Source organism: Ochotona curzoniae, unplaced genomic scaffold (assembly GCF_017591425.1).
Source record: "Ochotona curzoniae isolate NIBS_2020 unplaced genomic scaffold, NIBS_Ocur_1.0 scaffold_4701, whole genome shotgun sequence".
NCBI classification, from domain to species: Eukaryota; Metazoa; Chordata; class Mammalia; order Lagomorpha; family Ochotonidae; genus Ochotona; species Ochotona curzoniae.
In genome coordinates, this window is record NW_024467122.1 from 71,462,991 (window position 1) to 71,489,277 (window position 26,287).

Below are 26,287 nucleotides of genomic sequence, written 5' to 3' on the forward strand. Positions count from 1 at the left end.
CCTTCCGACACTGATGCAACTCCCTGAGGTTACCAGTTTTTCAACCAAGTGCTCTTACCATTGCCTCCTTGGGTTTGATAATTCACTAGAATGACTCACAGAACTCAGACAACCACTTAGGACCATCAGGACACTGACACGTGCTGGGTAAGCGTACTACTCAGGGATGGCTAAAAGGAAGAGGATACATAGGAAATAGAGAGAGTACCGGCAGAACTTCCTCCAGTTCCTCTTCTGTCCCAGGTCTTGCACATATTCTTCAATTCAAAGGCATTCCCTGAGTTTTAAAACGCCAGTCTCTTGGGACTACCACTGCGGTAGATCAGGTAACGCCAATTTTGAGTGGGGTATTCCTTAAGGATTGTGTTCTGGCTGCTCTACTTTTAATCAATTCAAGCAGTCAAGGATGGTCTGTGTGCCTGAGCCCCAGCCTTCTGTGTGGGAAACTGCATAGAGTTCCTGGCTCTTGGCTTTATCCTGGCCCAGCTTCACCTTTATGGCCATCTGGAGAGTGAAACCAGGATGGAAGATCTTTCTCTCTCTTTCTGTCTTTCTCTTTCTCTCTGCAACTCTTTTAAAAAATTAACAAGTCTTAAAAAGAATCCAATCAAGTGTCCAGCTCCATTCTCTCCTACCTTGTATTTGTGGTGATCTGCCAGCTTCCTGGTATACACACACACACATACACACACCCCGTCTTGAGTCACCTCATCAACATAACCTCTGATGTGACTGACTACAGTTCATTGCAAATAACAGAAGACAATCAGGAGAAAATTTCCTATCAGGAAATTCCAAGGGCTTTGGGTACTCTGGACCAGGAACTAGGGATGAAGACCAGATGTGGGGCCCAGCATGATAGCACAATGGTTAAGGTCGGCGCCTCAAGCCCGCCAGGATCCCATATGGGTGCCAGTTTTAATCCTGGCAGCTCCACTTCCCATCTAGCTCCCTGCTTGTGACCTGGGAAGGCAGTAGGGAGGGCCCAAACCCTTGGAACGCTGCATCCGTGTGGGTGACCTGGAAAGAAGTTCCTGGCTCCTGGCTCCAGATCGGCACAGCACTGGCAGTTGCGGCCACTTGGGGAGTGAATCATCAGATGGAAGATCTTCCTCTCTGTCTCTCCTTCTCTCTGTATATCTGACTTTCCAATAAAATAAATACATCTAAGATAAAAAAGACCAGGTGTGTTTTTATTATATCACAAACCCCAAGAAGGCCAGTGTGCCTAGAATCTCATAGGGCATCTTGTGACTTTGTCATTCGGGTGGACCTTTCCAGAAGAGAGTCTTAGAGAAGCTTTAAGGATTCAGCAGAATGGACTGGGTTGGCATATCTATCAGAGGCAGAGTCAGCTCGACTCAGGGATCATATGTGGAAATTGAAACAGGAAGACAGGATGTTTTCGGCACTTTTGACTTAAGACAACTGGAGGGACGATGGTGCCAATCACTGAGAACCTTGGGGAGAGGAGTACCACTGGGAGTCTGGGACGACAGGGAGCACACAAGTGGTAAGGAGCCACTGGGCTGTGTCAACCTGGGTTTTAGATGAAAAGCCTAGACTAGAGGGAAATTTGAATATCATTAGCTTACAGACTTTAAAATATATACTTATTTATTTTGAAAGAGAGAAAATCTTCTATCTGCTGGTTCATTCTCCAGAACCAGGAGCTTCTTCCAGGATGCCTATGTGGGTGCAGGGGCCCAGGTAGTTGAGCCATCCTCCACTGCTTTCCCAGGCACACTAGCAGGAAGCTGGATTGGAAATGGAACAGCCAGGATTCCAACTGGCACCCACACAGCTTTAACTGCTATGCCCCATTGCCAGTTCTGCCTGTGACTTAAATGAAGGATTTGGATCAGATCACCCAGTGATGGTACAATACACAGATGAGCAGGATGAGAGCTGGAACAAGCTCTGAACGGTGAACTGCTGCTTGGGACACACGCATCCTTTATGCAAGTACTGGTTTGTATCTTTCTGAACAGTACATCTGGGAAAGGGCAGCTGACAACTCAAGCACTCTAGTCTCTGGTACCCAGGTAAGAGACCCGGATGGAGTTCTTTGCTCTGGGCCTTGTTGTTACAGTCATTTGGAGAGAACTAGCAGATGGAAAAATCTATGTCACCCTGTTTTTCAAATAGAGAAACCTTACAAAGAAGAAGAAGAAAGGATGGAGGCTTTGAGCCCTGAAACATTTTTAAATATTTAGGAAAAGAGGACAAAGAATTAAAGGATATTGAGGAGGAAATGCAGTGAAGGAACTGGCTTCAACCACACAGTGACCAAGAAATATCATGTATATGAGCCCAGAGAGGCAGTCATGGAGTTTATGCCAGAGATCTTCCCCTTTTTCCCCTGTAAAGATTTATTTATTTCAAAGGCAGAATTACACACACGGGGAGAGGGAGAGACAGAGGTTTTCTATCTGCTGGTCTACTCCCCAAATGGCCACAACAGCTGGGACTGGGCCAGGTTGAAGCCAGGAGCCTGAAACTCCATCCAGGTTTCTCATGTAGGTGGCAGAGAGCCAAGCATGTGGGCCATTTTCTGCTGCCTTCCCAGGGGGGCAGGAACAGGGAGCTGGATTGGAAGTGCAGCTGAAACCAGCACCCTCATGGGATGCTGGCATTGCAAACAGCTTAACGTACTGCATCTCCATGTTGGCCCACACCTGAGATCTTTTTTTTTTTTTCTCTCTCCTATGTGATAGGAGGCTAACTTGCATAGTAAAAAGTAGAGGTTGGGGAAGAAGTGTGAAATAATCTTTGTCTAATTTAATGTTAGCTTAGTGGAGAAGGTTATCCTAGGATTAAGTTCATCTCCTCCCAAATCCTTTTTCTTTCTCCTGGGACCTTTCTGGTTCTCACCACCATCTGCAATTATATCTTCATTTGTTCCCTTGTCTGTCCCACCAGAGTGCTGCAGGAGGGCAGACCTTGTCTAATCTCAGGTATGTATAGTCCTTAGGGCGGGGCCAGCAGTCACCACACACACACACACACACACACTTGTTGAAACAAAGTCTCTAAAGAATGAATGCCTTTGGATTTTAGTTTTAGATCAAGCCTGTTAAGACTTTTTTATTTTGGCAACTCAATCTTTCCTCTAAGAACATTTCTGTCTGAATTCAAGGTTCTGCACCTTCGGATTCAGTTTAACAGGATGGATAATGTCCAGGGAAAACTGAATTTACAGATTTTTTTTTTTTGAGTTGTTCTTATTCCCTAAGCAATAGAGTATAGCCGCCATTCACCCATCACTCACATTAGGTCTGTTAAGTATTCCAGAGATGAGTAAAACAGACAGAAGGCCGGGCAGAGGTTCCAAGCAACTACCATGCCGTTTCCTATGAGATACTTGGGCACTAACAGATTTGGAGCAGTGGGGGTGGGGGAGGACCCAGAAACCCCTCCCCCGCGGACACTCAGGGACCAGTGTAGGAGTGCCAAGAATTACTACGTGTTTCTTGCTTCCCTCACCTCGAGCTCTCACGGATCTGTGTCAGTAACACACGGTAGGTAGCAGGTGCCGAGCAGGCCGGGCCGAGGCGAGGAGCTTCTAGAAGGGGGGCGTTTTTGTCCCGGTGACCGTAGGCCTCCAAGCTTTCGCTCCTTGGGGCCGCGGAGGGGCGGGGCCCAGACCAGCGTCCTCCTAGCTCTGGCCTGCCCTGGAGGTGCTGGACAGGCCAGCGTGAGGGGCGGGGAAGCCGAGAGGGGGCCGCTAACTGTCAAACCTCGCCGCTTGGCGCCATTATTTAAATAGTACGTGCCTGTCTGGCCGCCGTGCGTGACAGGGGCGGGGCTCCGAGCGCCTGGAGCGGGGCGGAGGCCGGGGGCGGGCCGGGCAGCCGGAGGGGCGGGCCGGGGCGGGGCCAGGCCGGCCGGAGGGGAGGGCCCAGCGGCGGCCCCCGGCGAGGTTCACTGCGCTTGCGCTGATAGACGCAAGATGGCGGACAGTGCGGAACTAAAGGTAAAGCGCAGCTCGAATTCACTTCTAATATTCGGCCGCGGAGACGGAGCCGCTGGTGCCGGGGGGGATGGGTCCGACCCTGGGGGGCCGCCCGGGCCTGACTCTGCCTGGGTCTGGAGTTGTGGGGAGAAGAGGCGAGGCCGGCCCCAGCCGAGGGGGGCCAGCTGCGGCGGGCCGCGGGCCCCGGGTGCTTCGGGGGCGCTGACGGGTCGTCCCCGGCGTGTTATTGTTGTGGGCGCCTCTGGCGGGGGTGGCGGGGGAAGAGATCGGGGAGTCGGGAGGTGGGCGCTGCGGCTGTCCCCGGGGCTCGGCTTGCTCAGCTCGCAGGCAGCCTCCCCGCCCCCCCTCCGCCACCCCCCCACACGCACTCGGGGAGCTGGGGCCGGGGGGCAGGGTGTTCCAGTCCGGGGGGATTGGGAAAGCTCCCCGCCGCCGCTTCCTCTTCCTCCTTTGCAGTCCCGGGCTCCTGTCAGGCGCTTTCCCTCAGACCCCCGGGAACTTGGCTCCGGCCGCCCCGCCCCTCCGTGGATCGCGGGCGCCCCCGCCGCGCATTGGGGGTGCTCTCCGCCTGTCAGGAGGCGTCCCGGGTGCCCCGCTTGTAGGCAGCGCGGTCCGGGGTGGGGGGCCGTGGGGTGGGAAGGTGGGAGAGAAGCTCTGGTAAAGTTTAGCGAGCCCCGGCCCGCGTCCCGAGGGGGGCCGCGGTGTGTGTGTGTGTAGGGCGGGGGGAGACCTGCCTGGGCGGGACGTTACTCTGTTTCTCTCTGATTCGGGGCAGTGTGTGTGTGGGGGAGAGAACCCTCCTCTCCGTGTCCCCCGCGGAGAGCGTGTGTGTGTGTGTGTGTGTGTGTGTGCGCGCGCGGTGTGGACGCGGAGGCGGGTGGTGGGGTGCAGCTGCTTCTCCCTCCTTCCCTTCTCTGACTCTGGCTGGCGTGGAGGGTGAGGGAAGCCTTTGGGGAGCGGGGGTTCTCTGCGCACACCATGATGGCGATGCTATAGCTGATGGAGGTGACTTGGTTCGTGTTTGTATCCCCCCGTTGCCTTTTGTTTGTAGGGACATCTTGCTGGCCATGTTGATTTGAACGGCATTCTCTCCCCCCCTCCGCCCCCAATCCTCCTTCTCCAACCCCTAACAAATAGAACGCTCCCCCGTTCCTCTCAACTGTACCGATTACTCACGCCTCGCGAAATGGGATAAAAGGGTGCCCCCTTCTCCCCTTTTTTCACCAGTCGTTACCTGACGACGGCTCCTTTACCGAAGCCGATAAACCACGACACACACAAGCATTTGGGGGAGGCGGTGGAGCCCTTATGATTGGATTGTGACAAATGGGGCTCCGCTTGGGTAATTTTGGTTTAGGAGGAGGCAGTTCTTAACTAACGCGTATTATTTCGAGGCTCTGAACGCGGTATTCCCTCCCCGGTGGCTTCTCGTGTGTGAACCGAGCAGCTGGGTCCATCCCCACCCGGAGGGCTGACATCTCTGTCAGAGAGTAGCTGGGGCTGGGGGATGAGGCGGCTAGCTGCAGCCCCGGCTGTTGGGGGGGGCCTGCTTCTTTCTGCAATTCATTAAAAATGTTTCAGTTCTCTCACTCTCTCTCATAGTGAAGCAACTTTTAGAACACCCTAACACTAGGTTAATTTCTGAACAGTTTTTCCTATGGAAAAGCCTGGCGGGAGGAACATCTTTTTTTTCCCTTTAATTACTTTACATTGCTAACATTCCAAGATTTGTATGGTGAAGTGTTGGCTTGGAGGGTCATTGTTTTTAAATGGACTTCTAATTGCAAATTTATTTAAGAGCAGATTTAAAATGGATGGTATCATCTTTTTTCAGGTTCAAACTGTTGACAGACCAGGAAAGGCCTGAGAATTTGAGTATTTGGAGGCAATTTACTCTTGGAATAAAAAATTACGCAACTTTTAACAATTTTTTTTTTTGCCTTTTTTTCCCTTAAAACATAGTGACTACGTTGCTGTGATCTGACATTTATTTTGTTAGCATTTCTTTTGAATGACGACTAATCAGTTCTCTTGAAATGGGACCACGGAGAAAAGCTGAAAAGCTTTTGAGGGCTATATTGTCACTCTTGATGCTGTCCAAAGAAACCAGTGTGGAAGGCACATGCTGGGAGATTTCTTCCTTTGTTCTTTCTCATTTTAAGAAAGTGCCTTTGGGGATAGATCAGATCCCTGGTGTGAGTCTTGTTAGGTAAAGTTTCTCTTTACAAAAATGAGCCAGTATCAGATAAACACCAAACACTTGGGGGAAATGCCATTTTCCTAAAATTGCCTGTTCCTTTTCTGTTCTCTCCAAGACTGTCTTGAGTTTTTACGGTGGAGTTGCTTTCTACTTTTATGTTCCTATTGCATAATTTCCCAAAGTATAATAACTATTTTGACATGTGGGCATGTCGTTGTGTATGCCTGAGACTTTGAGGAGCTCTGATAAATTGCTTAGCTAGTGATAAACTATTAAAAAGTTGTGTTAATACTTCATTGTGGTTGAATTTGCTATTCTTTCTTTTGGCATAGAGGACGTGGTCTCCAGGACACCCAGGCCAGTTATTTGAGATGCCTATGCATAGTGTTCAGCAAGGTGTGGGATGTATTCCTTTTGGAGCTGATACTTTCTGAGGGCTTTTGTTGTAGTATTGGAGATAAGTAGCACATATTCTTGGTCAATTAGGAAAATTTAAAGAGACAGATTTTTTTGGGGGGGGGAGAATTTCAGTTGGAAATAACTACTTTCAACTCAGGTTTTCAGTAAATACAGTGTCTTTTTCATTCACAACCCACACTTCATTTGCTGTGGACTGTATTCATACTTGTTTTCCTCATGGACCTGTTTATGAGTCCTTTTAAATCTAGAGCAGATCTGCAAAGATCAGATGGGAAAAACAGATCTGAATCCCCTGTAGACAGAGTGCAAGGTGCAACACTTAGAGATATTGCCAATAAAAATCAGATTGTGAGTCATACATATCAAAATGAGTTCTCTGTGTACTTTTGTTTATAAAAGGTTTACTTTTTCATTAGAGGAATAGCCATAAATGACATTCGTAAGAACATGGAGAGTGAGTATTTTATTATCTTCAAGAACTTAAAAGCAGGAGGGTGTGATGACCAGATGATCTCGGTAGTTAATAATCTGACAGTTTCGTGTCGCTCCACTACTTTTTCCTTAACCAATGCTTTTTGCGTTAAAACTGAAACCAAGTTACATTCCCCTTGTAAGTCACAGGAGGAACAGTGGAAGAGAAGTTCATCATTTTAGTGGAATATTTACTAATGGAGTTCAATGAGAAGAGAAACCGCACTTTTAAAAGTTATCTATTAGCACATCAATGAATTCTGTTGCCATGTTCTGCCTCTTTATTTTCAAGAACCAACCACTTAATTTTCATCTTTGTGGTGCAGTTTGTCTGCTTTTATTTCACATGGAGGCAAGTAAATCTGACAATTTATTCAAGGATTTGGTTTGAATCTCTGTAACTGGTTTTTTGGTCAAGTGCCTCATTTGGATGGCTTTTGTTTCATGTCACCATTCTTACGAACAGTATTTAAAAACAATTTATAAAGCACTTTAGTTTTTAAGTATTTTGTATAATTGTTTGGAAATGCTGCCGGCTTTTTCCTTTGCTTCTTTCTCCTGGGTAATTGGGCTGTCTTTTCTTCATGGTCTCTTGTAATCCCTGTTGATTGCACTAGTGCTTAGTGGTGAGTCTATAGCCGATTAGCTTTGGGTTTCTCCTTGTGAACCCCATTGACATGCTGTTCCAGCATTTCTACTGAAGCTTTTGCTTTTTCAGTGTAGTTTGTGCCCCTTTCTGTTGGTGACACAGGATAAGAAAGTAACATGGTCTATGGTTATAGTGACTGCTGGGGATGAAGTATCTAAGTTACAGAAACACTGGAAGCTTGTGATGAAATTAGCTTCAAAAATCAGGTTCATTAATTTGTGGAAGTGTTTTTATTTTTCTGAAATATTATGCTGTGGCATTGAGCTTTTCTAAATGTTTGAATAATATGTAGTTCTTTGCACTTCAAAGGGTATTATTACATTATTTGCTTTTATCTTAGCAATTTTTTGTTTTTTTCTGTTTGTTTTGTTTTCAGTAGGAAAGGCAAGTGATAGCTCCCTTTTATAGATAGTGAGCTGAGAAAGGGTAGGTGACTGGCCTAAAGTCATACAAATAAAGGTGGCAGGGGCCTGGACCTAGATGTTGCAATTTCAAAACCACATGCTTTAGATCTCTGTAAAGGTGCCATGCTAACCTGCAGTCCTTTGAGGTACCAACTCAAAAATAATTCTAGTTCGATTGTTACTGATACTTTCCCTGTGACTCTGTGCTAGAATATTTTTGGATATTCCTTGGGGGGGTGGTTTGCAAACTTTCTTGCAAAAGTTGGGAATTTATTAGTAGAGAGCATATTACATTTTAAAAGATTTATGTATTATTCCAAAGATTGAAACAATTAGGGAGAGAAAGAGAATGCAATGTTCCATCTGTTGGTTCACTCCCCAAATGACCAACATTGGCCAGGGCTGGGTCAGGTTGAAGCCAGGAGCCTCATCTGAGTTTCCCTAGTGGGTTAGGTGGCGCAGGCCATTAGTAGGAAGCTGCATTGGAATCTGAGGAGACGCTACATGAACTTCACCCACTGCTCCACAGTGCAGGCCCCTGAATCATATTTTGGCTTGGGGAAATTTCAGAGACTGCCTAAGCCTTTGCAGAAAAACGAAGAGTACTTGTGATCTCAGCATTGAGGTAATGGTTAACATCCAGGTGTCTCTGCTGAGACTTATTTGAGCATATGCATATGTTAACAGTTGTCATAAAAAGAGATCACACTATTTTTTATTAGTACTATGCTGTTTTCCTGGCTGTCTTTATAGGTTAGTGATATAGATCTGTGTGATCATACTGTGATTTCTGTTTTGTTTTTCTTTCTCTACATGTTTTTCCTCTAGTTTCAGCTCTTAAGGACAGAGCTGGTAGATGGGCACCTTTGGTGTCTGCTTGAGACGTGACACTTGTCCCTTCATCTCTGCTTCTTTTGAAAGTAGGACCTTGTGCCACTCCTGCCAAGAAAGAGAGGGTGAATTTAACAGCTTTGAACAATGCCATGTATAAAAGTTTGGAAATGTCATATTCTAACTAAATATAATGATGGGGCAGAACTTGGTGTGCTTTAGAAAGCAATGCAAATGGTTGATTAGATATTGTGAGTAAAAGAACTTAGTAATTCCAGGTTTGCTCATTGCTCTACCTTTATTGTTTATTTCTATAAATATGTCAGATAAGATTATTAACAAAGGTAGATTTTATCAAATACAAGCAGCCAGTACTTCTCAATCAGAACATATGCTATATGATGTGAAATAGATCATGAGATAGCACGTGTAAGTCATTTAAATATGTTTTATTTTTGAAAAATGTATAACATATTGTACTTTTTAATAAGATTTATTTATTTTTATTGGAAAGTCAGATGTAAGCGGGGAGGAGAGACAGAGAGGAAGATCTTCCGTCCGATGATTCATTCCCCAAGTGGTTGCAATGGCTGGAGCTGAGCTGATCTGAAGCCAGGAGCCAGGAGCTTCTTCCAGGTCTCCCATGTGGAGGATGCAGGGTCCCAAGGCTTTGGGCTGTCCTTTACTGCTTTCCCAGGCCATAAGCAGGGAGCTAGATGGGAAGTGGAGCCTCCGGAACACACGAACCGATGCCAGTATGGGATCCTGGTGCATGCAAGGCAAGGACTTCAGCCGCTAGGCTACCACACAGTGTCCCATATATTGCATTTTTGTGCCTTAGATACTTGCAAGTTTTTAACTGACATTTTAAAACTACACTGAAAGTATATAGAGAAATAGAAATGAAAACTTGCTGTGCTCATTTTAATCTCAAAGCAAAGTGTTGCCATGGTATTAAATTGGCATGTAATATTATTTTGAGGAGCTGGCTATAGAAAAGTTACATAGGCAGTAAAAACATTTTTCTGATTTAAAAAAGGAACTTTCATGAGTAAAAGCAATTAATAAATGCATATCTGTATTAATACTATTTGTGTGACATCTGAAAAGTATCGCACTAGAGAAAGAACAGTCTGTGATAGCCAAGTTGTCAAAGTGGACCTACTTTAAATTAGATTTAGTTAGAATTTAATGTTTACCTAAATTTTCAGTTATGTAACAAGTTTTAGAAGTAATGCTTTTTAAAAACAGCAATAAAAACATTAAACAATTATTTTAAAGTATTTATTGGGAAAGGAGTGCTATATAGAGACAAGAAATGGAGAAAAATTCTCTTCCTTCTGCTGGTTCACTCCCTCGTGACTGGGATGGGCTCCCCTGAAGCCAGGGGCCAGGAGCTTCATGCACATTCCCCTACTGGCTCCACGGGCCCAAGGGTTTAGGCCATCTTCCTTCGCTTTTCCCAGGTGCATTCACAGGTAACTGGATTGGAAGTGGATCAGCCAGGACTTGAACCGTCACGCAGATGGGATGTTGGCACTGCCCCTAAGGCTATGAAAACATTTTCAACTATTTCATTGTCCTGTTACTTTCAGAAGTACATACGGTTCCTGTTCACATTCTTTTGGCTTCATGGTGTATAATAGTCGTATACATTCAGTAAAAATTGTACTTTGAATTTTAAATTTTGATCTTTTCTCTGATGAGTAATGTAGTGTGATAACTATTGCCATGCTAGGCAGGGACATCCAGCCACTCCCAGTCAGGCCAGGATTAAGAGAAACAAACAACGGTCTACCATATGCAGTGTTAAGTGCATTTAAAAAATATGTTTATTATTTGAAAGGAAATGTTACAGAGAGAGAGAGAGAACGAGGAAGAGATACATACCTTCCATCCAGTGGTTCACTCCCCAGCTGGTCACAATGACTGGGGTTAGGACAGGCTAACTGAAGGAGCCAGGAGTTTCTTCCGTGTCTGCCATGTGGCTGCAGGGGTCTACGCACTTGGGCCATATTCTGCTACTTTCCCAGGTGGATTAGCCAAGAGCTTAATCAGAAATGGAGCAGCTTGAACCAGTGCCCTGTGGGATGCATTGCAGGTGGCAGCTTAGCATATGCATTTATGTGTTTTCTAAAAATGTAAGTGGAATCATACCATACCAAATATTCTACAGTTTGCTTTTTCACTGCCTATATTTTGATGATCTTTCCATGACATGTCCAAAAATGAGATCTGATTTTCTTAGAAAGTATTTCTTTATTTCTTTGCTTGAAAGAGTTTAGAAAGAGGAAAAGACAGATCTTCTGTCTGTCAGTTCTCTCCCCAAATGGGCATTGGTGGCCAGAGCTGGACTGCTCCAAAGCTAGGAGCCAATGTTTCTTTTGGGTCTCCAGCGTGAGTACAGCAGCTCAAGGCCTTGGGCCATCCTCTGCTTCCTTCCCTGGCTGTAAGCAGGAAGCTGGATGGGAAGTGGAGCAGCCTGGACTAGAACTTTTGCCCATTTGGGATGGCAGGGCCATAGGTGGAACTTCAGCCTGCTATGCTGATCCTGATTTCATTTGTTTCAGCAGTGCAGAATATTTCAGAGATTCACCTCTTAAATGTGTCAGTATTTGTGGTTAAAAGTTCTTACAAACTTAATGTTCTTATTACATATTTTTAAAAAATTATTATATTTAATGTAACTTACTGTGTGAATAGTTTGAGTTTTACTTTAAAATGGAAATAAAAAATGTTACAGGTAATGGTGGTTTGGTTGAGGAGAGCCAGAATGCAGGCTCTTTGTGGGGTTCTGGCAATGCGCAGCCTAGGCAGCTCATTTTGTATTTTGGTTTCTGAATGTGAACAAGCCTGTTTTTAGTTTCATGGCTTGGTACTTGAAATAGAATGTAATATGATGTCTTGTGTTTTGTGGTGAATTGTAAGACTTTTTTTTTTTTTTTTTAATTGGAAAGGCAGATCAGATTTTTGGAGAGGAGGAGAGACCGGGAAAGATCTTCTATTGCTGGTTCACTCCCCAAATGGCCACAGTGACTGGAACTGAGCTGATCTGAAGCCAGGAGCCTGGAGCTTCTTTTCCGGTCTCCCATGCAGGTGCAGGGTCCCAAGGCTTTGGGCCGACCTCAGCTGCTTTCCCAGGCCACAAACAGGGAGCTGGATGAGAAGCGGGGCCGCCGGGACACAAAGTGGTTCCCATATGGGAAGCAGGCACTTGCAAGGTGAGGATTAAGCCATTGAGCCATTGTGCCAGACTCAAGACTTTTTGTTAAAAAGTCGTGCAGGTCTAATCTTAAAGATGGGATGATTTTGGAGTATAATTTTTCATGTTAAAATAATCTTTCTAGTCTATGGATTTCTTTGTTATCCAGGAAAGGGAATGTGGAGGTTAATATAGTAATAGTTAGTAATTTTATTTTCTGTTGCATTCTACCATCCATGTGTGCTTGAATGCCAACTGTGGATCTCCAAGCTATTGGTGCTTTAGGAATGTTCCCATGTGTGTGTGTTTATTTGCTTAAGCTCCTTAAAGTGAAATATTTACTAAAAACTTTAAACTGTAAGGGACTGGGCCTGGTGTGATAGCGTAATGGTTAAGGTCCTCGCCTTGAATGCGCCGGGATCCCATATAGGCGCCGGTTCTAATCCTGGCAGCTCCACTTTCCATCCAGCTCCCTGCTTGTGGCCTTGGAAAGCAGTCAAGGACAGCCCAAAGCCTTGGGACCCTGCACCCACGAGGGAGACATGGAAAGAAGTTCCTGGCTCCTGGCTCCTGGCTCCTGATCGGCACAGCACTGGCTCAGCTCTGGCCTTTGTGGCCACTTGGGGAGTGAATCATTGGACAGAAGATCTTCCTCTCTGTCTCTCCTCTTCTCTGTATATCTGCCTTTCCAATAAAATAAATAAATCTTTAAAAATAAAATGAAATAAAACAAGAAACTGTAAGGGACTAAAGTATCAGTGGCTCTCAGATGCTGGTGCAGTTCCAGACCGGGGATTCTCCTGGTTAGTGTTATTTTCCTAATGGTAGTAAGGCATTATCTGCTGTATTAACACCTAGAAAATCAGTGTTGGGCAAAACACTGACACCTTAGCATGAATTAAGGCAGTGGAGCTAAATTGTACTGGTGGTATTCTTTATCACCATATACTCGGAATTAATAAAAACAAAATGCCAATTATACTTTGTTTTTGATGCAGCTATAGAGGTTAATTTCATTGTTTCTCAACCCTTGAGTTAATTTGAAAATATATTTTATGTGATGAAATGAAAAGTACTTGTAAAGTTATTGCATACCAAATCTGATGATTAACTCAGGGAAAAGAACTTGTTGTAGTTGTTTGGCCAGACTGCCTTTTTAAATAAAATACCATTTTTTATTTGAAAAAATGCCTGGAAAAACACAATTATACAGACTTAGGCATTTGGCATACATACATTTTTCTGAAATACAAAGTGAGTTTGTGATGGAAAACAACTGGCAATACATGTTGCTAATAATGGAACCCAAGCTTTGAAGTAAAAATACAATTTTGAAAGACTTGTGTTTGTTACTGTGAGTTTGACAGTTTTCCAGTACTTTCTGACATGATCAGGGAGATACTAGTGAATGTATGTTGAAATTATATAATGCTATGCATCAATATTTAGAGGAACTGTGTAACTCAGTGAATGAGTATTTTCCCAAGAACTTATGCATGATTTTGTAAAATCATGCATAAGTAAAAGCAACCAATTGAAATGGAAGCTAAAGCAATGTGTTGTCAATATATCAAAATAGAAGCTGTTCAGTGATATAGTTTCGGATTTCATATTGTAGCATCATTTAAAAAACAGTCATTTGAGGGGCAGGCATTGCACAGTGAGCTAAGATGCTGCTTACAGCACTGGCAGTCTCCTATTAGAGCCCAAGTTTGAGTTCTGGATGCTCAGCTTCTGATGTAGCTCCCTGCTAATGTTCTTGGAAAAGAAGCGGCAGAAGCTGGCCTCAGTCACGTTGGACACCTGCCACCCAGATGCAAAGCCTGGCTGGAACCCCAGGCTTTAGACTCCTCACTGGCCTGGTCCAACCCCAGCCATTTTGGGAAATAAACCAGCTGATGGGATATTCTCTCTCTCTCTGAGGTAAATAAAATAAATCTTAAAAACATGAAACACTTCTCCTCTATGTTTATTGGATTTTCCAATAAAAATAAATAAGTCTTCAAAAACAAAACAAAAACCTACCATTTAAATTTTAGTGAAGGATCAGAGAATATTCAGAGCTATCTTGAAGGACTAAAATGGGATATTTTAATAATATTTTCCAGTCATGTACCTGCATGAGGCTGGACTTTTAATAACTTTCAGCATAAACAGTCTAACATAGCAGATTGAATGTGAGGCCAGATATGAAAATAAGGCCATTTTAATAATTTTTAGTAAGCTAGACTTTAAAATGATCTATAAAAGTGTAAAACAGTGTCAGTGTTCTCTAATTTCTTGATCATTTTAAAATAAAGTGTAACATGTTAATGAGAAAGGGATTTATTATCTTTTTAAAACTTGTAAATTTCCAGTCCAATAACTATTGATAGTTTAGATCAACTTGAAAGTTTTTTATTTTTTTGTGGTCCTCCATTTTTGAGAGTTTGAAAGAGTGAAAAATGAAAGCCTAAGCTTTAAAAAAATTTTTCATTTTTGATGATTTTTACATAGATGATTAGGATGCAAAGGGTCGAGGGTTGCAGGAAAGTGAGTGAGATCCTTGTTTCCACATTCTCTTTCTTTTTTTTTTCCTTCCTGTATCTGGGGGAAGAGGGTGCAATGGGTCAAGGACTACAAGAAAGTGGGTGAGACCGTTGTTTCCACATTTTCTTTTTTTCCTTCCTGCCTCTGGGGGAAGAGGGGAGACAAAGGGAGGAGCCCATACCCTGTCTCCAAAATGCTTCTGTAACCCTGGGATGGATCACAGCCATCGGTACCATCCCAGAGTCGCTTATGTCCAGGGGTCCTGCTGAAGAGGTTTTGATAGTTCCACAGTTCTGAATTGCTGCTAATCTCACCACTCCAAGCATGATAAAGTCTTTCTGGAATCCATTGGTTGGTATAGTCCACCTTAGAGTCTCTGTTTGCCCAGATTTTCACTGCCAACACTTAGTTGGGGTAGTTGATCAATTTGTCCTGTCCTCTGTCCTCTGTTGTGGCGTCAGGTGTCATCTGCAGGATGCAGTGTACTGCCATGTTCCCTATGTGCACCTGGATATGCAGCCCATGTCTCTGTCTAAACCACTGAGGAGGCCCAGCTCGGACACAGAAAGCACTCCATGGCCAGACCATCGAACCTGCAGTTCTTTCCATGGGTGGGTTCTGAGTCCAGCGATTCAGTTGAGGGGGATCCCCAAAGAAGCTTAGTCTGAGGTGATCCCAGACCTGATTCTTATGTGTGCTTGCCAATACAGAGTATGGTACAGTCTGTTGCACACACTGGTAGTTGCAATTACTGTGTGTGTTCTGTCTTCTATGCAAATCAGTGAGTATCAGTGAGTCTAGTTCGATCCTGCCCACCACACACTCAACCCTCACACAAACCAGTGGCAGCTGCCGCCTACTCTGAGCAACCTGCAATAACCCCCTCCAAGTCTACCCCCTGCTCTGGTTCTTTGCTTGCCAATATGTACAGCAGACTGGTCCAGTCTGTCCACATCCTGTTCAACTCTCATACATGTCAGTAGGCATTGAAGCCTAGTTTAACCCAACCAGCCCCTCATTCCAGCCCACATACCTAGCAGCGGGGACTACTCTCTGTCTAGCTGTGCTTGCCAAAGTCCTGGTTCTCATGCTCACCAGTCAGAGTGGCAACCCAAGAGGGAGATGCCACTATTTCCCTACTGGGCCCACTCCCGAATCATGCACTTTCCAGGTGGTTCTGCAGCTTAACTTGACAGAATTTGCCCCCTGTGCCAGCATCTGCCAACTGATACTGCAGCAAAGCCTACCAACCTACATCGACTCTGGCTCATGTTTGCACCAGTAGGAACAGTCGACCCAGCCTGGCTTTCCCCTGATCCAGCTCACATGCAGGCCAACAGGTTTTGTGGCCCTACCTTGCCTGTTCTGCCCCTGATCCTGGCTCTTGTGTTCTCCAGTGCGAGTGGTGGTCCAGCAGGGGAGCCCTCCACATTTCTCTTACCAGCTTTGTCCCTCCCTCTACTGGTTCTCATGTGTGCTGGTTGGGTGCTGCGGCCCAGAATGGCATGGCCTGCCTCACCTCAGCATTTCTCAGTGGGTACTATATCCCTGCTGTGCGCAGCCCAGCCCCAATTCCATTTCAGGCTGGTGGGGGCTACAGCATAGCCCATCCCAGCTGACACCCACTCCCGGCCCTCACGTTTACTGGCTTGTGTTGTGGCCTGGCCGGCCCAGCGCACACTACATTCTGGTGCTCGGATTTACCAGCAGGTGATATGAACTGACCCAGTCTGGTTTGCCCCCAACCTGAGCCAAATGTGTGCCGGTGGGTACCATTTCCTGGCCTGGTCTGGGCTGCTCCCTATCATGTTTCTTGCGCTTACCTGTAGGGACTATGTCCTGACAGAGGAGTTCCCCAAGCTCATCCATCAGAACCTCTCCCAAATGCTAGATCTCATACATTCTGGTGGGTCCATGGGCCAGCTATACTTAGTCTATCTCCTGTCCTGGCAGGAACAGTGGCCTTTTCTGACTGGCCTTCACCCATTCTGGTTTTTACTGTTGGGTGTTATAGGCCAGCAAAGCCTGGCCTACACCCAGACATAGCTTACACATGGCTCAGCAGGGTAGACACCTATCCCAGCCTGTCCTACACCCACCAGTGGGTGCTGTAGTCTGGCCCAGTCTGGCGCACCCCATATCCAGTCACACTTGTGCTGAGGGACAATGCAGCCATGTTCAGACCAGACAGCAGCCCCCACTCTGGCCTGCCACTTACCAATGGGTATCACAACCCAGCTAGGGTGGCCCCTTAGCTCCCCAACCAGGCCTGTTCATGGCCATAGATCTTGTGTGTGCCAATGGTTGCTCTGTCCCAGCTTGATGCAGCCTCTCACCTGTCTTGGCCTTTGCCTTTGAATGCTGTAGCCTGGCCTGACCCAGCCTGCATCTAGTCTCAGCTCTTGCTGGCGGATGCTGGCACCTCGCCCTACTCAGTCTGTTCCCATCCTTTACTCACACAAACTGGTAGGTGTGACAGCCTAGCTCAGCATGACTTGTATTCCTCCTGGTTTCTGCACTCACCAGTGGCTAAGGTTTGCTCAGTCCTGCCTGGTCTGCCCTGCCTGGTCTGCCCCCTTCCAAAACCAACCCACACATTGCCCAATTGGAGTTACCACATGCTCACCAGTGGGAGCTATGACCCCGAAGGGGAATTTCCTAGGTTCCCGCACTCGTCCCACTCCCATATGTGCCAGCTGGTGCTAGGCCTTTGCCTGGCATAGCAAGCTCCTCTATCTTGGCCTTTGTATGAACTGCTGGATATTGCAGCCCGGCCTGCCCCAAACCCTATTTTAGGATGCACATGCAGGTCCTGTATCCTGGACCTGCCCAGCCTATTCTCGGCCCCAGTACTCATGAGTGTTGATGGGTTCCATGATCACACCTAGTTCAACCCATCACCACCCCACTCCTTGAGCTAACCAGTGGACTTGTATTTCCACAGGGTTGGGCCCACTTATTCCCTGCCATATCTATCTCTGGACCTGTTTCTCTTGCATGCTGGTTAGTGTGATGGTTCTGATTAATGTGACCTGACACTCAGGTACTGGGATCTAGCCCTGCTAGACAGGCCCACAGCCCTAGCTTTCGTATGGGCTGACGTGTGGTGGTCAGCGATGTTCTGCACTAACAAGCCCATCTCAGGACTCCCTATGCGCTGGTAGTCAGTCTGACCCATACAGGTTTTTCAATCTCTCCCCTCCAAACCACCAGGTCTCAGTCCCCCCGCTTACCTGCAAGTACAGTGGCCCTGTTGTTGGGTGTCTCTCAGGATTCATTCCTCACCTACATGTACAGTGACCTTATACATGGATGTCCCTAGGTAGTAATTCCTCAACTCCAAGTCCCCAGAGCTCGTCAGTGGGTAGAGCCCTGGCGCTGATAGGCACACTGGCAAGCTGAGGTAAGATGGAGTTGGCTTTTTTAAGCAATCAGGTCAGGCTGAGCCCTCCACCCTTCAGACAAAAGAGGCTGATGGAGCTGAGGTTCCGATTCACAATCCTGGCCTGCCTAAATTTTTTAAGATTAATGTATTTGATTTTTAAAAAAGGTTAATTTATTTGAAGGGCAGGGTTACAGAGAAAGAGAGAGAGCGCGCATGTGCGCTTGCATCTGGTGCCTACAATGGAGAAGAGAAGACTGGGACTGGGCCAGGCTGAAGCGAAGAGCCAAGAGTTTCATTTGGGTCTCCCACACACATTAACAGGAAGCTGGATCACAAGTATAGCAGTTGGGATTAGAACTGGCCACCCACAAGGGATGCCAGCATTCCAGATAGTGGCTTTACATGGAATGCCACAATGCTGGTTCTGAAAACCTACACTTTTTATTCTTATTTAAAAAAATATTTTATAAAGATTTATTTTTATTTGTAAGGTAGAACTTCACAGAGAGAAAAAGAGACAGGGATATCTTCCATCCACAGGTTCACATACCTAAAAGGCAGCATTGGCCAGAACTGAGCTGATCCAAAGCCATGAGCTTCCTCCAGGTCTGCCTGGAGGTAGAGAGGCCCAAGGACTTGAGTCATCCTCTACTTCCTTCCCCAGCCATAAGCAGGGAGCTGGATGTAAGTGGAGCAGTTGTTACTTAAAACCATGTCCATAAGGAATGCCTGCAGAGAATTAGTGTGTTATGCCACTATGCCAGCTCCTGAAAGCCTAAACATGTAAAAGATATAGTTCAGAAATATATCATTTAAAATGGAAGTATCCTGGGCTTGATGCAGTAGCCTAGTGGCTAAAGTCCTTGCCTTGCACGCACCAGGGATCCCATATGGGTGCTGGTTCTAATCTTGGTGGCCCCGCTTCCCGTGCAGCTCCCTGCCTTTTGCCTGGGAAAGCAGTAGAAGATGGCCCAAAGTCTTGGGATCCTGCACCTGCATGGGAGACTGGAAAAGAAGCTGCGGGCTCCTGGCTTCGGATCAGCTTGGCTCAGCTTTGGCTGTTGCAGCTACTTGGGAAGTGAATCAATGGATGGAAGATCTTCCTCTCTGTATTTCTGACTTTCTAATGAAAGTAAATAAATCTTTTAAAAATATGGAAGTTTCCTATCCACCTGCTCTTGATCTTTTTTTTTTTTTTTTTTTAATGATTTAAAAGAACAAATAGTTGGGCCTGGAGCGGTAAACTAGTGGTGAAAGTCCTCACTTTGTGAGGTAGCAATGGATGAAAGATCTTTCTGTCTCTCCTTCTTTCTGAAAATCTGCCTTTCCAATTAAAATAAATAATTTTTTTAAAGGACAAGTAGTTTGCATGTAGGTACGGTGACGCATTGACAAGGCCAGTTTGCTAAGCCAAGCTGCTTCTTAGGCTGTGTAATCTAAGCTAAGCAGGAACAGTTTGCATTGCACTGAATGTGCTTGATGTACTTTTTATCAGTAATGATATGGAAAATTTCTCAAGGATATGTCTTAACCTTTAATTATTTTTTCTATGGTAAGGGATGGAAATCGTGGATAAATGAAAAAAAATCTCTGCAGATGTCCCTTAACTTAGTTAACTCATAATTTCCTCTCAACAAAGTGTAGTTCTTACCATATCTGCTACTCATTTGTATCCTACATATTTTGCTGCTTTTCCTTGTTGTGATATAAAAGCAAAATAGAGCCTTGAGGTTGTAAGACTCTAAATGCCTTTTAGTTTCTATACATTTCTTTAAGAGTGGAAAATTTTTTTAGTGGGAAAAATTCTGATTTCTTTAGTCTGTGGGTAACTTGGGGAATGATACCTCAGGGTATAAAAATAAGATTGGGAAAGGAACATATTTGTTCCAGAAGTTATTTCTTTTTTTAAAAACTGACTTACTTGAATGGCAGAGAGGGAGAACTTGGGATAGATCTTCCATCCTTGGTCCATCTGCAAAAGCTGGTCAGGCCCAACCCATGAGGCCAGAAGCCACTCAAAAGTTATTCCTTCTTTTTAAGATTTGTGCTTATTTTAGGCCATGTGTGGTAACCTAGTGGCTGGGGTTCTGGCCTTGCATGTGCCCGGATCCCATATGGGCGCCAGTTGCTGTTCTGGCTGCTCCACTTCCCATCCAGCTCCCTGCTTGTGGCCTTGGAGGGCAGTTGAGGACAGCCCAAAGCCTTGGGCCCCTGCATCAGTGTGGGAGACCCTGAAGAAGCTCCTGGCTCCTGGCTTTGGGAATTGGCTCAGTTCCAGCTGTTGTGGCCTCTTGGGGAGTGGATCAGTGGATGGCGGATCTTCCTCTCTGTCTCTTCTCTCTGTGTGTCTGACTTTCCAGTAAGAAAATGGATAGATCTTTTTAAAAAATTTGGAAAGAGAGACAGGCAGAAAGATCTTCCATCTTCTGGTTCTTCACTTGTAAATGGACAGCACTGGCCAGATCTGAAGACAGGAGCCAAGAACTTCTCCTGGGTCTCCCATGTGGGTGCAGGATCCTAAGACTTTGGACCATCCCTTACTGCTTTCCCAGGCAACAAGCAAGGAGTTGGATGGGCAGTGTGGCAGATGGGAACTGGTGCCCATATGGGCTGTTTGACAATTGAAGGTGGAGGATCAGCCTGTTGAGCCACTGCATCATCCCACGGACTGAAGTTCTTAGTCATTACTCCACTCCAGGGTATATACAAGCAAGGAGCAGGTTTGGAATTGAAGCCTGGAATTCTGTGGTATGTGGATCCCACTGGTAGACTGTTATAGCCACTCTGCTAGATGCTGCCAGGTTCTCCCCTCCCCAAGCTATTTAATAGTAATGTGATGAAAGATCTTACTTGAGTCATGGTTAGAACAAATATGAATTTTAGTATTATCATTAGCCTTCACTCCTGAATTTTGGTAGTCCTACTGAAGGATGAGCAATTAAAATTAATAACCCTTACTTCCATAGTGATTTTAGAATGTTACTTACTTGAAAAGCAAAGTAAAAGCAAGAACCAGAGAAAGAGAGATGCATCTTCTATCTGCTGGTTCATTTCCCAGAGGCTTACAACAGCCAGACTGATGTAGGCGGAAGCTAGACGCTAGACCATATGTATGGGTGGCAGCAGCAAGATGTCTAAGCAGGAAGCTGGATTGGAAGCAGAACACCTGTCCCTCTGACATCGATGCAGGTGTGGGTGTCCCAAGCAGCAAATGATACCTTCCCAGAATGTTACTTTTTTTTTTTAATATTGATTTTTATTTGAAAGGCAAAGTTTCAGAAAGAGAATCTTCTACTCACTGGTTCATTCCCCAAATGATCACTGCACACTGAGCCAGGCAAGTTCAAAGGCAGGAGCCTAGAGCCTCTTATGGTCTCCCACGTGGGCCATCCTCTGCTGCTTTCCCAGGCCATCAGCAGGGAGCTGGATCCCAAGTGGAGCAGCCTGGACTGGTATTGGCACCCCATGAGATGCGGTTTCTGTATGCTGTGGCTTAACTTGCTACCTGCTACTTCTTTGTATATGAGACACTTGCTGTGCCCAATGAAAAGGATATTAGATAAGGCTAATTTGTAATTGGCATCATTTGCATATAAACAATGAAGATGATAAAGCCGTTGAGTATTCTGTTGAGTGAGTGAAGCTTTGCTACTTACAGGTTGGGTGATACTTGTTTAGAACATATTTTCTTCAAGGCAAACACTTCATCCTTGACTGGGTGTATTTGCGTTTTCTGGAATCTGCTGATCTCAACGTTTAATTCTGTTGAGTGTGGAGGGTGATACTGAACATTTTGTTTTGCAAACACATTTCAGTTTTATTTGTAACTTTAGTGATATGGTGTCCTATTTTTGTTGAAACATCTGCATCATAATTGCGTAATCCATCTGAAAGGATGGGGTGTGTAGGTAATGTGGGTTTGTGTATGGGTGGTGGAGAAGTATTGGGTTTATATAAATTCTTCTAGTATTCCTTTCTCCCCTCCAGCTGCTTGCCTCCATTCTTCTCTGTGTTTTTTAAAAAGCATCATTGATTTTTAGCTTAGTTTTGTCAGGTTAAAGTAACATATACATTAGGTACAAAAGGAAGTTTAAGTAAAGTTAATCATCTTTATGAAGTTAGTTACTGCTAAATCTGACAGATTGTAGCTTTTCAGAAAATTTTCTCTAAAAGCTAGTTTTATTTCTGGAATTAAAGGCTAGGGAATTGGAACCATCATTTTTGAACCATCATTTTCTCTTGGCCTTTTGTAGTGCAACTAAGGACTGTTTGCACATGGTACAGAGAGCCATTTCTGTTCCTGGGCCTCTGTGTGTGACCTGTCTGGAAGGTTGTAGGACCTTCTCTGTAGCCTGGTGTGCTCAGATTTCATGGCGATAGGCACGAGTGTGGCTGGTTTTCAGTTATTGTGCTAAGAGACTGGCTAGCCAAGGCCGTTCTTTATTTGTAGAAAGGTGTCTTTCATTAACCCTTTAGTATTTTCTCCCTTTCATTTCTCCTTTTGCAAGTCTGAACTTCTGTCTTTGCTTTTTTTATTTCCCTTTGCCTTTGTTCAGTGCTTTGTGAGAGCTGAATTTTTTTAACTCACCTCCCTTTTTTTTGTTGCAATAAAATATGCCCGGCAACATTTACCATTTTGATTATTTTTGTGTGTATAGTCAATTCATGACATTGAGTACATTCTCCATATTATGTAGCCGTCACCACAATTTCCATAACTTTTCATTTTCTCAGAGGGAAACTGTGCCAGTCAATCACTAGCTCCTTCCTCTTCCCAAGCCCCAGGAACCGCTGTTCTGCTTTCTAAGAAGTTGAGTGCTCTAAGTGTCATGTGCAAGTGGTCGTTCACTCTTTGCCCTTTGATAGTTTACTTATTTTCACTTATTTAGGGCTTCAACAGTGTTGTAACAGGCTTCAAATTTTTGTTTAAGTATTGAGTAATACTCCGTTTTATGTGTGTATATCCTATTTTGCTTATTGATTCATCTAATTTTGGACATTTTTGGCTGTTGTGTCCAATGACTATGAACATTAATGTACAAGTGTCAGTTTGAGCTGTTTTCATTTTGGGTATATATATCCACAAGTGGAGTTACTGGGTCATACTACAATTGTTTTGGGAAAACTCGGGGATTTTCAATTTCTGCTATCATGTTTAAATTTCCAGTAGCTCTTTCATATTCTTTTTTACTATTTGTTTAAAAAGCATTTCTTTCTTTCTTTTTTTTTTTTTCATTGACAGCATTCTTCTTTTGTATCAAGTAGAATACTACCTTGTTTTCTTCCCTCAATTACTTCTGACATTTTCTTTGTTATTCTTTTTCTTTCTTTGGTCTGAGCCGTTTTTCTTAGGAAGCATTTCCAAATTATTGGTAAATGATTGGGAAGGGATTGGCATTGTGGCATAGCAGATAAAACCTCTGACTGTTCCAATGTGGGCAATGGTTCAAGTCCCGGCTGCTTTACTTCCAACCCAGTTTTCTGCTAATGGCCTGGGAAAGTGAAAGATGGCCCAAATACCTGGGCCCCTGGACCCACAAGTGAGACTAGGAAGAAGCTCCTGGCTCCTGGCCCAGCTCCTCCCTGACTGTTGAGGCCATTTGGGAAGTGAGCCAGTGAATGAAAGATCTGTCTTTCCTCTTCTACATAAAATTGCCTTTCATTTTATTTGTTAATTTTTTATTTAAAAATGATTATTGTAAAGTGAATTTTCCTCCACTTTGGGTTTTCTAGGTGTGGAATGTGTTGGGCTATACGTATTTCCTGAGAGGTATTTTCAGATCCCCTGTTGACAGTATTTGCTGGTGGTGTTCTAACAACAGGCTAGATGTATAAAAGCCTCACTTACGGGTTTGCAGACTTTGCTTACTTAATCTCCCTGTGTTTAGACTTGTACCTCCCCTTTAAACTCCCTGCTTTCTGTAAGGATTTCTGAGCCTGAGGCCTCTGTTTTTGCCGTTCAGTAAGTTTCTTGCCCCTTGTATTGGGAGAGGCTAGGAGCATGGTAAGAAGTTGTCTCCTGAATTTTTCGATGGATGAAATCTGAGGGTCTCAGCATCTTTTGTACAGTGTCAAGCAACTCTTTGAGTTTCAGTCTCTCATTTCATCCCTCCCTGATTTTTGCATGAGTGTATGTTTTTGTAAGTTAGTTGTACCTTGTTCTCTTGCCTTTTTTTTTTTTTTTTTTGAGACTTTTGGGAAGAGACAAATGCATGCTGTTATGGAGGAGGGAAATGTGTAAGCAATAACAATTATAATTACAATAGAAATTTAACCATATAAATGTAACTATGAATTAGGGGAGGTCATTTCTAGCTAAGCTTCTATCAGCCTGTGCCTTCAAAGACAGGTCTTGGAAATTGTTGATTCTCAGGAGGTTCTTTTTTTTTTTTTTTAATTAATTACATCGCATTATGTGACAAAGTTTTATAGGCACTGGGATTCCCCCCCTCCCCAATTCCCCTCCCCATGGTGGATTCCTCCACTTTGTTGTATTACCACAGTTCAAATTCAGTTGAGATTCTTTCATTGCAAGCATCTACCAAGCATAAAGTCCAGCGTCTTATTGTCCAGATAAGTTCATTGGTTTCTTGGGGGAGACCTTCACTGATCTGAAGGTAGGGCCGGCAGTGTATCATCCCAATCAATTAAAAGCCCCGACATTACATCAGTAACTATTTATAATGTTATGGAATTAGTTGACATGGTATTGAGTAACCAATATGTTAAAAGAGGAAAAAAATACGAATGCAAGTTCTGAACCACATCCTGTGACTTCTACATTGACATTTCAATTATTAGTTTATATACAACTGGTTTCTATACACCTTAAAATGGCTATAGATTACTATTCAGCTGTCTCATGTCTATTTAATTTCAGTATTTAGCAGTTTATAGTGTTGAAGCATGATTTTGCTGAACCTGGCTGTTTTTCAGGTAGTCTAACTCTATAATTTTTAACAAGACATATGTCAACAGTTTAGGTGAACAGTTTTAGGAGGGCTGTGCAGAGAAATCTTCAATACCCTAGTGAGGAGTAACTAATCTATGTGTCCCACCCAGTGAGGTATAAGTGCATCCCCGCTGATCCGTTTCCTGTCTGTTTCTAAGCTTTCTTTGTTGTTCTTTATCTATTCTAGGGTTTTTTTTGTTTATTTGTTTGTTTTGAGGGGTTTCCAGAGCAATCCTGATGGTCATTGCCAGTGAGGGTGGGGAACCAAAGTCGGAACCAGGCAAGAACCAGAGAAAGCTCCTCTCCCTGGTTCCGAAGGAAGTTTACTGTTCTTCTGTTTCTGTGGACCGCTCAGTGCTCCTGGTTGTCGTTCTGATGACCTTGGATCCTGCAAGGCAGGATTTGGGCTTCTTCCATCCCATGTGGTAGATCCAAATGGGGGTGGGTTACCTCAGAGTTCTTGGCCTCTGAATGTATTCCATTTCCCCGTGGTCTCCTTGGCAGTTGGGATGTAGTGCTCGGTGCTCGTACTGATAGTTCTTGGTGAGGATCTGGGAATCTTCAGGTTTGGGATACAAGCCTCCTCCTGTCCGCCTGCTCCACTTTGGGGTTCCCCCCTGCTCTATGCATATGACCTTTCAGGAGGTTCTTTGAAACAGAGGGAACAACATGAATAAAGGTTTTGAGGAGTACAAACATTGAAATGTGTTTGTTGCATACCTTGTACGTAGAGGTCTATAGAAGTTGGGGCCAAATTATTATCAGAGTTTCATAAGTAAGAGAGTTTGAAAGTATGCTAAGAGCTGTAAAGGAAAAGGAGAGTTTTTTTCTTTTAAGATTTATGTATTTGAAAATTAGATATGCATGTACAAAGGGAGAGACAGACATCTTCCATCCACTGGTTCACTCCTAAAATGGCCAAACAACTGGAGTGGGCCAGGCAATAAACAGTAGCAGTTTCTGGGTCTCTCACATGAATGCAGGTGCCCAAGCACTTAGACCTTACTCTGGTACTTTCCCAGGTCATTAGTGGAGAGCTGGATCAGAAATGGAGTATTTAGGGAGTCGAATAGGCACACATATGGTATGCTGGTGCAGCAGGTAGCAGCTTTACATGCTGTGCTGCCGCACCACAGTGCCAGCCCCCTGGGGAGAATTCTGTAAGAACATAGCTTAGGAAACCTGACCAACTTTCCAAACCATCTAAATTACACAGTTGTTCCAAATCCATATTTTGTCAAATTTTAATGTTCTGCCTTCTTTTCTTC

At 44.5% G+C, this 26,287-nt stretch overlaps 1 protein-coding gene across 1 annotated transcript in view; it reads left to right on the plus strand.

Moving 5' to 3' along the window:
- The first annotated feature begins 3,865 nt into the window (after window positions 1-3,865).
- The window catches only part of PIAS1 (protein inhibitor of activated STAT 1), a 123,822-nt gene continuing 101,400 nt past the window's right edge, over window positions 3,866-26,287 (plus strand). The window contains exon 1 of the mRNA XM_040969018.1: window positions 3,866-3,976. Within this exon, the coding sequence (XP_040824952.1) occupies window positions 3,953-3,976 (24 nt within the window). The 5' untranslated portion in view covers window positions 3,866-3,952. The remainder of the gene's footprint in view (window positions 3,977-26,287) is intronic.